At 42.0% G+C, this 12,805-nt stretch overlaps 1 protein-coding gene across 1 annotated transcript; it reads right to left on the minus strand.

Annotated features, from left to right (window-relative positions):
- Positions 1–839: 839 nt before the first annotated feature.
- Positions 840–11,565, minus strand: LOC117251500 (guanylyl cyclase-activating protein 2-like). Its single transcript, XM_033617837.2, has 4 exons — positions 11,005–11,565; positions 10,649–10,798; positions 2,590–2,689; positions 840–2,406 (listed from the first exon to the last, which is right to left on the minus strand). Exons 1-4 carry the CDS (start codon positions 11,206–11,208, stop codon positions 2,285–2,287), a joined length of 576 nt encoding a protein of 191 aa, XP_033473728.1. The 5' UTR covers positions 11,209–11,565; the 3' UTR covers positions 840–2,284.
- Between the last annotated feature and the right edge of the window lie 1,240 nt (positions 11,566–12,805).

A 12,805-nucleotide genomic window follows, 5' to 3' on the forward strand; every position in this document is an offset into this window, starting at 1 on the left:
TGCCAGATATTAATACATACTTTCAACATATTGTACCACAGTAGCCAGAACTATAACTATAATATTATTACTTTCAATAATGTTGTTGTAACCTACTGTCATTACCTGCATCTCTCTCTCTGTCTCTGTCTCTCTCTCTGTCTCATTGTGTCATGCGGATTACTGTTAATTTATTACGCTGATCTGTTCGGTACGAAATCTATTGCACGTCTGTCCGTCCTGGAAGAGGGATCCCTCCTCAGTTGCTCTTCCTGAGGTTTCTACCGTTTTTTTTTCCCCGTTAAAGGGGTTTTTTTGGGGGAGTTTTTCCTTATCCGCTGCGAGGGTCATAAGGACAGAGGGATATTGTATGCTGTAAAGCCCTGTGAGGCAAATTGTGATTTGTGATATTGGGCTTTATAAATAAAATTGATTGATTGAATTGATTGAACGCACTGACAAACAGACATTTTCTTTGCTCATTACTGTGCACAAGGAACTTGGGCCTCAATGGGCATGCCAAAAAAATGTGGAAGGGATTCCCTCTTTTTTCCACTTGAGCACCTGCTGTGAAGATATCTGTGAAGCTATCACATAGGCAACTGTTAGGTAAAGAGGTTTAAAGGCTAAGACTAAATCCATACAGGAAAGCCCCCAAAAGGTCTCCATAAGCTTGGTGACTACAGAGCTGTGTTGACACTAACTCACAGAGCATGCTTGTGTATGATTTAGTATTATGAGAAATACTGGAGCCAAACTAATGTCGAGATAAGCCCAATAAAACACCACAGCATTCTTTGGGCAACAAAATAGGTCCCAGAGCAGGCTTTATAAAGTCAAAAATACTAAAACATACAGACTCACTGGTATGGTCTTGTGTTTATTTTGAACTCTACAGGGGTGTTGAGGACCAAATTTACAATATAACCACAGCTGACAAAAAGGAAAAAATAGAAAGAAAACCTGAATCTACCAACTGATGGAAGACATAAAAGGTTATTGTCAACAACAACAAATTAATTTCACTTACTTTCCATATTCACACTGATCTAATTCACACACTCCTGTTAATCATCCTCTCCTTCATTTATGGTCCCTATTACTGCATTTATTCTTATCTTTCACATTCAGATGACCTGTCAAAACAATAGATTGGATAAAAGACATACCATAGTATACGTTTTAAACCAGGCACACACAGAATTACAGCAAAGACAATAGCAAAATTACTGTAAATGCATGGACTGAATTGTCTGTATTGACTTCATATCAACATGCTAAACTATCACTGTCATTGGGCTCACCTTATGGCCCACCCTAAGGAGATTTTGAATAACAATTGGTCTTTAGTATTCAAAAACAGAACATTTTGAACTCATGTTTGGAGACATACACATTGAAAAAAATGTTGACTTAAAGTATATGAAACAAAACCCCAAAAATATTTTCAATACTTTTCAAATGTTGAAGATTTGGCCAAATGATATTGATCAAAGGATTGTGTGTCATTTGGTCCAGAGTCACTGAAGATAGGACAAACCATCACACTGTTGTTTTTGTAAAATGTTGACATTTTTTTTTGTGTTGCAATGGCCATGAAACTGTATAAAAATGGCACAATGACCATTGGGTGTTTCCTTTTTGAAAAAACATCTTCATCCTCTTCGTCTTCATCGTAAGAGGATTAGCCTGCTAGTGTATGTGATCTATTAAGCTTTAAAGGAGCAGTGTGTAGGATTTAGGGGGATAAATCGGAGAAATGGAATATAATATTCATACTTCTGTTTTCATTAGTGTATAATCACCTGAAACTTAGCATTATTGTGCTAAGCTTGAGCCCTTTATATCCTCCTAGGGAGTGGGTCCTCTTTCATCCACCATTTTGCACCACCGTGTTTCTACAGAAGCCCAGAACAGACAAAGGAAACACTGGCCTATTGCCTTTTAAGTTACCTGAAGTCCATCATAACTTGGAAATGGAGGGATGAGAGGCTTCTCTTCAAAAACAGAGACCACAGAGAAATTGATTTGATGAAAGATCCTGGCTGCATCCCCAAGTTGTTGTCCCACATCCAAAAAACAATCACTGATCTTATCCTGAATCTTGGACCCCCAGAACAAAACAAACAAACCTACAAACAAACATGATGATGCCCCCAAAAATCCCCAAACAGGTATGGACAATGTATCAACATTTTTTTTATGCTTCTGCGTGTAAACAACAGCAACAACACTGCAGGCAGATTATTAATGTCCCTTAGTGTCCAATCATTTATCATAAAAACACACACTGTACATTATAAAGTCAGGGTTTCTTCTCCTGCTGGTCAATGAACCAATCACAAGGCCCAATGTCCAGTCTGAGCTGATCCATCACCCATGGGTCCTTTTCAGCCCCTTCAATAAATTCTTCCAAAGAAATCTGACCTAGACAATTCACAAGAGAAACAGATTGACACAATCAGAATCTTTATTTGAAAGTGAATCTATGTTTATCAAAGCACAATTATAACAGCACAAGAGTAGAAGAAAAAGATTACCAGAAAGAAGGATTTGTGTTGAAATTATATTTATGTGAGCACATTGTATTATAATCAACTTGGAACTTACTGTCTTTATTCTTGTCCACCAGATCAAATATTCTGTCACAAATATCTTCAATATTCCCTGTGATGCTCGGATCCTTGTGCCTCTTTATCTTGTTGATGATCTGAGCAGATCGAAAAAAGAAAAAAAATCACTTCAGATGTTGTAGAGAACAAATATCATTCCAACATTTCTGCCGTTGTTGCACACTTTATACATTTTAGACATTGAACAGAATTACATCCCTTGTTAATCCACTTGTTTGTATTTGTATTGTGTATTTTTTAAAATCAAGTTTTAAACTTAATGGGCTCTAGACCATTCGTAGACCGGGCGTGGCGGAGGCGCAGCGCACCTGTGCTTCGCCATCTGGGTGTGGCCAGGCGGATTTTGCAAGTTTGGCATACCGTGCGCCCTGGCGCAGCTACTCCTCTATCGCACCTCCGTCCCTCCTACCGGTGCAAGTCAGAAAGAGGGAGGAGAGAAGGCGTGGAGTGGGTTTTACACAGCCCATTCACATCACACCAATCAAACGAGCCCCTCTCCTCACCCTTAAATGCGCCGCGCGAAGGCGTAATGAGAGTTTACTCAATTTGCCATGGCAGAAGAGAGCAGCAGCATCAGACGGCCAAACTTCTCCCAGGAGGAAACTGATGTTTTGGTCCGGGAGGTCCAAGCTCGCAATGTCCGAATATACGGAACTGCGAGCAGACCTCCATGGGCTGATGATGCAAAGGCAGCCTGGGAGGAGGTCACCACAATTGTAAATCAATTTTGTGTTTCTCTCGTGCGCGCACGCTCTCTCTTTCTTTCTCGCAGTCTCACTCTGTTTCTTTTCTTTTGACTTTTCTAAGATGATAGATGCTGAATATATACTCCCTATCTGATGCTGTGGCTGTTTGTGGTTGGCTGAGAGGGATGTGAACTCATTAGTTTCCAGCTGTGTTAATCAAATCAGGTTGGGTTTCCATTATGCGTGCCAAACGTGCCAAACGGTGCCAGTCCCCTTTGATCTGACATCAGATAAGACGGGACAGTCGATATAAAGATACATTTATGTGCTGATTGCAGATAGTTGCATTGAATAGTGGTTTTTGGGTATTTATTGCATCGTTAATGTGCCTGATATTCTGGAAACCTGCCTGTGAGGTTTTGGTGACGTGTGCGCACTGTCCACCGGTCAGCCAAACTTCGGCTTACACCGGCTGCGCTCCCCCTGCGCTGACAGTAGACCTGGTTTCAGTTGGCGAGCTTTTAGCACACCTTCGGCGAAGCTTGTTGGCATGAAACTGTCACTGCGCCAAGCTGGATCTGTCGACACCTCCCCCTGCTGCGCCGCCACACCCATCTCAGCGCACCTCAGTCTGCCAAACTACTAAACTGAGCGCGCCTCAGGTTGCGCTGCTTGAAACTAGCTCTGCGCGGGGTTCGTCACCCTGCACCACCTGCGCTGCGCTGGGAAACTAGAGCCCAATGTCTTATTCAATCTATATGGTGTTAAAGGGATAGTGGGGTTGTATGGGGTATTTATCCATAGTTGGTATATTACATACAGTAGATGTCAGTCAGTATGCCCGCAGTTTGGAGAAGCAGGCTCGAGTCTATCAAGAAAGCTAAGCAATGCACTGCTTAGGATAGGGGTCCTCCAGAAAAATGTATTTTAGCCATCTAAAAAAGTCCCCTAAAAAATTTAAGTATCAGTTTAAGTGTATGCCATATTGAGAATATTACTTACCCATAATGTCAGACAGCCCACTCTAATGGGGAATCTGTTAACGGTTTCAGTTCCCCATCTATGCTCTCTTCAGAGCCACCAGACTCCATTGACAAAAGCAGTAGTTTTAGCTTGTTGATCACGGAGGTGCTGGTCAGTCAGTTAGTTTGTGTTATTGTGCGAGTTTGGTGTTCACCAAAGTTACACAATAACACAAACAAAAAAACTGATTGAGGTAGCAGTACGCCAGCAGCTCCATTCAGCAGTATTAAATCATTGTCTTTGTCAATGGAGTCTGGTTTTGTTGAGAAGCAATATAATGGCTTTGTTTTTCTGTTGGAAATCACTGTCTGGTATTAAGGTAAAGCTGTAACAGGTGTGACTGAACCCAAATTCAGCGCTCAGAGACAGGCAGTTGGTAATGCTGCAGTGACACAGGAACAGGAACTTGAGAGTGCTGCAGCTCAGCAGGAACAGGGCCTTTAGAGCGCTGCAGCTCAGAACCGGCGGGTGTCGGGCGGGTCGCGACTGGACTCTGGGTGCGAGTGTCGGACAGGTCGCCGACTGGACTCTGAGTGCGAGTGTCGGACGGGTCGCCAACTGGACTCTGGGTGCAAGTGTAACCCGCATTTAGTTATTCATTTTATTTATTTATTTATTTTGCGGGCCCACTTCCCGTGACCCCAAACTTCCTTTGAATCACGGGTCACGGAGTTCACTTCCTCCTCCGTCTCCACTGTGACTGGGCATGTTACTGTCAGCGTCTCAAACATTTGACTGGAGCTCTTTGAATCGATCATTTGAAACCGTCAGCCACTGAGTCGTTATTGAACTCAACCCGTTCAATACTCCATCTGGAAAACTCCGCGGATTTCCTGTCGGACCGCGCATGGAAGCTCAGCTCTGACCACTCGGTTCGAAGGTCAGGTTTTTTTTTGACCAACTTTGGATTTCCTTCTCATGGACCTTGATCCATTCATCTCAACTCACATGGCGAGCTAGATCAGCGAACCGGTAGGACAAAGTCTCACACCTACCGATCTGGACAAAACTTTTTGGATTAAAAGGATATGAACTGAACGTTTTCCCTTGAGAACTTTATTGTGAACAACAGAACATTTGATTTATTGTGGGTAATCCATTTTTCTTTTTGAATATTGGAATGGTGTATTGTTTGTTTTTTTTAAATATTCTCTGAATACAGACACTCAAACTGCACTACTGTCTCATCCATTCATTCGCAATCCAGGCTCCTCTAAAGAACAGACTTCTGTTGCCGCTATTGTAGCCGTAGTCAGCCGCCTAGCCCATATGTGTTACACAAGTGTCGGGCGGGTCGCTGACTGGATTCTGGGGGCAGGAACTCTCGGTGCAGGAGTCAGCTGCACCGCCAACTGGGCTCTCCGTACAGGAGTTGGCAAGGCTGCTGAGTGGCCTCTGGGTGCAGGAGTTGGCCGGACCGCCGAGTGGGCTCGAGGAGCAGGTGTCGGCCTGACCGCCGAGTGGGCTCAAGGAGCAGGTGTCAGCCAGCCTGCCAAAGCAGAAACAGGATTTGCGTCTGCCGGGACCCCCGACACCGGAACAGGAGTGACGTCAGCCAGGACCCCCGACGCCAGAACAGTAGTGACATCTGCCAGGATCCCCGACACCGGAACAGGAGTGGCGTCAGCCAGGACAACAGATTGAGGGACTGGCTGGATGCTGGGTAACTAGGACTGAGGCTTGGCCTGGTTGCTGGCAGGACAGGCTCGGGATTTCTTCCCACGTCTGGTTATCTGGTTGAGGCTCTGAGGACCTCCCAGGGACACCAGGGACAGGCAGGTTTCTAAGAACAGGCTGACAGCTGGGGTCCACTCAGGATGTGGGGGCTGCAGGCTAACAACCCCAAGCCTAACTGGCTTAAGAGCAGGCTAAGAATTAGAAGTGCTCACAAAGTCCTCAATCCAACTCAGTAGCGTATTCCTTAGCCAAGGCCTCAAGGAAACCTCCTGGTGTGCTGATGACAAGGCTGCCTCTCTGTCACCATACACATGTCATATCTCCAATCATTTTTGAACCGGCTTCGTGAGACCGAAAACCCAGGGTTAACCCTGAAGTTACCTCGCCAAGACATTAATCCTGCTTCGTGATACAGGCCCCAGGTGAGAGAGAGAAGCAGACTGTGACAAAAGCACTGAAAATACTCTCAATATAGTGTACACTTAAACTGATATAGAATTTTTTAGGTGGGACGTTTTTTAGATGGCTAAAATACATTTTGTTGCTGCCCCCATCCACAGCAGTAGATTGCTTAGCCTGACTATTGACAAGTACCTCATACAACCCCATTTCAAACAAACAAACAAACAAACAAAAACAACTATCCCTTTAAAGGTCCGGAAAACTTTTTTTTGTTTGTTTATTTTTGTTTTTGTCAACTAGCTTCTTACTGTGAGCAGTAGTGCTTTACTTGGATACAGATTTTTATTTTATTTTATTCTATTTTATTTTTGCCAAAGTTTAAATAATTTTGGTTATATACCATGAGAGTTTTCCATATGTGCATTTTTGTCTATGCTCTTCTTATTGTTTTGAAGTGGGCGGGATTCAGTTAGAAAAATGGGATGGTGCACACCTCCATGCACCAGTCAGCATTTAGTAATATTTATAGTGGTGGTTTGAGGGGTTGTTTGCTTATGTTGCCAGACTACAGTCAATAAAACCACATCCACACAGTACGGATGAAGCAGATAAGCTGAGATATGTAAATGTTGAACTGTTAATAAATAATATCTAAGGATGTTTTCTTTATAACTGAAACTTTGATTTGATTGTTGTTTATCTGAATTTATCTATATTACGTTTACTTTGGGTTTTAAACCAAGTTTTCAGGGTGTTAAGAACTAGTTAGATTTAGTTAGGCCTACAGCTACTGCTAAGAGAATGTTAAAGGGGAACTACGCCCACTCAAAATTCATATACGTTATTCCTTTGGCCTAAAGGCCAAAACACACCAGTGGCCAATGCTGCACGTCCAAAAATACGCTCCTATTATTTACAGTACAACCCCACACCTGGAGCAGCAAGACATGCTTCCACACTCCGCAGCACTTTATGCCACTGTCCTATTTCCAGCCTCACCGTTCCCAGGATTAAATGCATTTTCCCCCTGCTCATTCTTTGCTTGCACATACCAGCTCCTGACTCCTCTCTGCATCATGAATGCATAATGAGAACTCTGTAACCGTTGCTGTGTCTCGTGTTTGACAAAGAATGGATAAGGAGAGACTCGTTGTTGAGGTTGAGAAATATCTCGAAATATCTTGAGAAATATCTCGAGGTTGATGACCCACAATGCCACCATTATAAAGACAATGACAAAAAAGATATTGCTTGGCGAGTCATGGCGCTTCAGATGAGAAATCAACTTTAATTAAGTGCTCTCCACACTTGATTTTAAGCTAATGCAGAGGTGGAAGAGGTACAGATCTGTAAGTAAAAGTAGTAATAACTTTGTGTGGTCGTCTGATAACAAGCTGCAGTGCGACGTGTCCAGTGTGTCCTAGGAGCCACACTTGATGCGAGACACATGGTGGCGCCAGTGTGTAAATATTAGCAAAAAAACAAAACAAAAACACTTTCCAAATCCAAAAGCTAGGGAACTAAAACTCGAATTTGTGATGTCATAGGGGAGAAAGTCTGGAGCTGCTCCATAGACAGTAAATGGGGAGGCTGTGGCTCATAGAGTGGGTGATCCACCAGGGGTTTGATCCCCTGCTCCTCCAGTCCGCATGTTCAGTATCCTTGGGCAGGATACTGAACCCCAAATGGCTGTCACATCAGTAGGCCCGTTTCCACTGAAGAAGTTCCTGGTACTATTTGGGGGGCAGGAACTACTACAGGAACGTCCTCTCGTTCGGCCTTCTCAACCGCCGTGTCTCCACTGAGTGGAGTACGAGGAAGGTTCCTGTAAAGTTACGGGCTCTGGATGTGATGTAATCATTGCGCGACCATTTTGACTGGGGCGACGTAGGGACGCCGTTAGCCAATAACGGTGTCTGTAATAACTCACTAAATGGCCTGTGAAAAAAATATTTTTTCCAGCGGATGTCTTAGTTACAACATGATTGAGATAACTGGAGTAGTTTCATGTCGTATCTGACAACGGGAGGCTTTTAACAGATGACATCCTGATGTTAGCTTTGCTGCTGATGTTAGCTGTCCCTGTCAGCTGATGCTTTCTAGACATCGTGATTTCCCAAAACTGAATAAATACCACACATATCAACACAAAACTGCTTTGCTAGCTCAATCATGTTGTAACTAAGATATCCGCTGAAAAGAATATTTTTTTCACGGGCCATTTAGTGAGTTTTTTTTACATGGCGGCGAAAGCTATATGAACGAGCTAACCCTCGTCTGCTGAGTTTTAAAAATGCTGGCTATTTTGTTGCTTTCTGTTGACGTCACATCCCTCCTTGAGTAGGAGCCCCAGCCAGGAGTCTTTCGGGGCCGTTCTGAGTACCTACCCCGAGGCAGGGACTTGTTTAGCCCCCGTAAAAATTCCGGAACTCTGTCCTTCGGGGGTGGTTCCTGCGGTGGAGACACGCACCAATGGCCCCAGCCCCGTAAAATTACCCCGAAGTTCCTGCGGTGGAAACGGGCCTAGTATGTGAGAGCGTGTGAATGGTTACTGAGTAGCAGGTGGCACCCTGTATGGCAGCCTCAGCCACCAGTGTGTGATTGTGTGTGTGAATGGGTGAATATGAGAAGTATAAAAGCACTTTGAGTGGTCAAGAAGACTAGAAACGTGCTGTACAAGTGCAGTCCATTTACCATACAGTCCATTTAAATGGTGAAAGATGTTCTAGATGATATTGAGAGCACCTGAGTGTATGGGGACATTTCTGTTTTGGACCTGAGAACTCAACAGTAGAATAAAGCTTATTTGGGTATAAAAAAGAAAACAAACATTCTGTGGATCCACAAAATCAGTCTTGCATTCATTATACCTTTTACATAGAACTTGTGCTATAGAGCTGCAACAAAGTCCCTTCTTTGAGCAGCCTTTGCACTTTTACACAGAACCAAAAGGCCACAGCATCATGCAGCTCCAGTGTGTGATAAGCAGCACTTTATGAACAATAACAATGGCATGACATGGCAACAGCAATCATTTCTCTGCTATATGGCTGCTGATCTCGCCCTCCACTCCGAGGGTAATGAGCTCCCAGACCTCATTGTTTTCCAAATTTGAGGACAGTTTCAGCTAATGTTCTTTTGTAAGTTAGCCACTAACTGCTCAAGCTGCTTTGTGAATCTTCTGCAGTATGTTGCATGCATAACAGGTCATGCATAACATGTCGTCAAAACATCCTGCTGACTGCCCTGCCTACCCTGTTTTTATACAGAGGTTGTTTACTACTTCTGCTCCCTGGCTCAGAGGTGAGACAACTCTGTCCCCCCATTCTGCAATATTAGCCTTTCTACAGAACTGCCAGGTGGAATAATATTTCCACCTTGAATAGGCAGTGTAAAAGGTGCTCTTGTCTATGGAGCAGCTCCAGATTTGATACTTTATAGTTTGAGACTTACTTCTCTGGTTTCTGGCTTTGAAAGAGAGTAGCTCATGTTCACATACATTTATTAAACTTTGCTTGGCCATGGAAATAACATATTGGTATACTGATTTTGGATGGTGTTTTTCCTTTAAACTTGTGACTTTGGCAATTGTTACTTACTTGTTGTTGGGAACAGCAGTCCTCCCTCTGATTTGATTGACACTTTATCTATTTCCATGTGGAAAGACAATTAACTTAGAAAGCTACTGGTTACCGATTATACTACTCTTTGAGTACTAACTTACTTTTGTAAAATTCTGATATTCACCTTTTGGAATAGAATAACAAGTGAGAGGAATCTCTGTAAAGTCAGAAGATTTCTGAATATCAAAGCAAAAGAATCCAACTCTAATTGTTATTCAAACCCTGGTTGTAGCTTTGAAAATAATTCTTATTATAACAGTCTATTGCTGCATTGCAACAGTGTTTATAACACTTATCTCAATACACTTATGATGCACTTTGTGGTGACTCAGCAAAATATTTTTAGACTGAGACTGATGACATGCCATTTGAATTGAGCAAGATTGTATTCAAAGCTCTTCAAGTACAGCAGAGTGATATACATTGTACACACACATTAGAGAGTATTTGTAGCTACATATTCTAGTTTTAAATTTTTTAACAATATCTCATCTGTCTAAAAACAGTGTCCCGTTGGTGCATATAGTATTCTACAAATTTGTGACCAATTTGATCTGACAAAATATTCTGAAGTAAGTGATGCAAACACAATTTTTAATCATAAATAAAATTAGTGAATACTTACTCTGACAATGTGTCTCACTTCCTGTCTGTCCAGGCAGCCATTTCCATCTCTGTCATAAACTTTAAAAGACCATTTCAATTTGTCCACCAGTTTTCCACGAAGAACAAGATGCAGTGCTGCCACATACTCCAGGAAGTCTATTTTACCATCCTAAGAGGCAAACAGGATGATGGATAGGTCAGTCAGTCATACTGCCTTCCAGCAAAGACTAATGCAATATTAAGGCAAACACTGACAAATACTGAAGTTCGTCATCAGCATTGTTTTATCTAACAATATATTCCCTAAAATAATGTTCACTTATTTCTAGATTCAAATCTATTCTATATCTCTCACACAAGACATTGTTACATTACCTTATTTGTATCAAAAGATCTAAACAAATTTTCCATATATGCAGATTCTTCTTCTGTGGAGTTGCTGTCAATACCAAAGATTCTCTTGAATTCATGCAAGTGCAGATTTCCACTTGGACATTCACTTGCAAATTTACGGTAAAGTTCCTGGATGTGTTGAAGAGTCACTTCCTTATCATCTGCTCCACTTTGTGCTTGACCCATGGTTTTAATTACAAAGAAGCCAAAAAAGTTGCTAAAATTTTTTTAAAAAAAAAAACATAGAAGTTGTCAAGCACATTCATCACTGTGCACCAGCCGTGGATCCCTGGCCTGTGCCCCCAGCAGAGGACCTGCTGTAGGCTATTTCAAGTTAACCTGCTGGACAAATCCTATTGACTCTCAGTGATCTTCTCCAAATCCCTCTGGAGAATGTTTTTCCTTAATATTTGTACTTCCTAAAATCTGATAAAGCTGCTCCATATTACTCTGAGGAAAATAACTGATTCAGTCACTACTGAGCCCTAACAAATTTGATTGTAAACAACAGCCCCCTTGGCTCTTTGACAGCAGACGGAAAGAGTGGATTGCCCTCTGAGGACAAAAAGCCTCCGCGGAGCTCTCAGGGAGATTAAAAGATGTATGACGTCAAAGCCTGAGTGTGGTCTTTGTAAAACAGTTTATCCATTGAGGTCTGTCTAAGCACTGTTCACCCAGCCTGCCCTGACTGATACATGTACTGGTGCTGTTATCAAAAACACACCAAAGCCCCACTGTGCACCTGTTTTGAGGACATAACAGTAAATCTGAATGATATCATAATAACTGAAGATTTTGGGTTTTAAATCTGCATTTTGTGTTTCTCAAATTGTCTAAGTTGTAACAGAAAACACTGATAACATTAAAACAACTGAAGAAAGTGATTTAAGTTTGATTTGTGACTGAAAAAAGAAGCCGGCTCCCAAAAAAATAAAATAAATTTGAATTATCACCTTGTGGTTGTATGCCACCATGCACCAGTCAAGTTTCTCTTACAGTTTATATCCGTGTCTGTGAAAACATGGATGCTTCACATACATCTTCCCCCTAGCAGCACAGAAGATCTATACAATCATCACAGATTCAAGATGGACACCCAAGACTGGCGTCACCAATTCAGTGTCTGACCAAATGTCTCCTCTTCTGTTCCTCAGATATGAGTCAGAAAGGGTTTTTACAGAAAATTATGATGTCACAGTGAAGTTGACCTTTGACTGTTTAGATAAAAAAAAATGTCAGCCCTTCATCATTACATCCTATGTGTGTAAAATTTTGTCATAATTAGCATTTGAATTCTTGAGTTATGACCAAAAACATATTTTGTGAGGTCACAATGACCCTGTTTTTTTGTTTTTGTTTTTGTTTTGTTTTGGGGTTTTTTTCTACCTTTTGACCATCAAATTCTAATCAGTTCATCCTTGAGTCTAAGTGAATGTTTGTACCAAATTTGAAAAAAACAAAAACAACCAACAACCCTAAAGTTGTCCCTAAAATATCATGTTGACAAGAATGAGACAGACACGGTCACAGTGACCTTTGACCTTTGATCAAAGTGGACATTCAACATATTAAATCCCTTAAGGCGTTCTTGAGATATTGAGTTTATGAGAATGGCACCTACGTATGTATGGATGGACAGACAACCTGAAAACATAATGCCTCTGGTGGCAGCAGTTGCCAGACTGCTCACTGGCCTGTCATCACAGCCTTTCAAAGTTTTAACTATTAACAGTGCCAAAATGCATAATCCCTCTAAAATGTGTTGACACATATTATGTTTGAG

The sequence above is a fragment of the Epinephelus lanceolatus genome, chromosome 2 (genome assembly GCF_041903045.1).
Source record: "Epinephelus lanceolatus isolate andai-2023 chromosome 2, ASM4190304v1, whole genome shotgun sequence".
Lineage (NCBI taxonomy): Eukaryota > Metazoa > Chordata > Actinopteri > Perciformes > Serranidae > Epinephelus > Epinephelus lanceolatus.

Bases quoted from the DNA above. Each gene is read 5' to 3' on its own strand.
- LOC117251500 (XM_033617837.2), bottom strand. From the start codon at position 11,208: ATGGGTCAAGCACAAAGTGGAGCAGATGATAAGGAAGTGACTCTTCAA. The intron at 10,799-11,004 runs GTAATGTAACAA...TTTGCCTCTTAG, and splicing joins GATCTTTTGATACAAATAAG to GATGGTAAAATAGACTTCCT. The intron at 2,407-2,589 runs GTAAGTTCCAAG...TGAATTGTCTAG, and splicing joins GGTGGACAAGAATAAAGACA to GTCAGATTTCTTTGGAAGAA.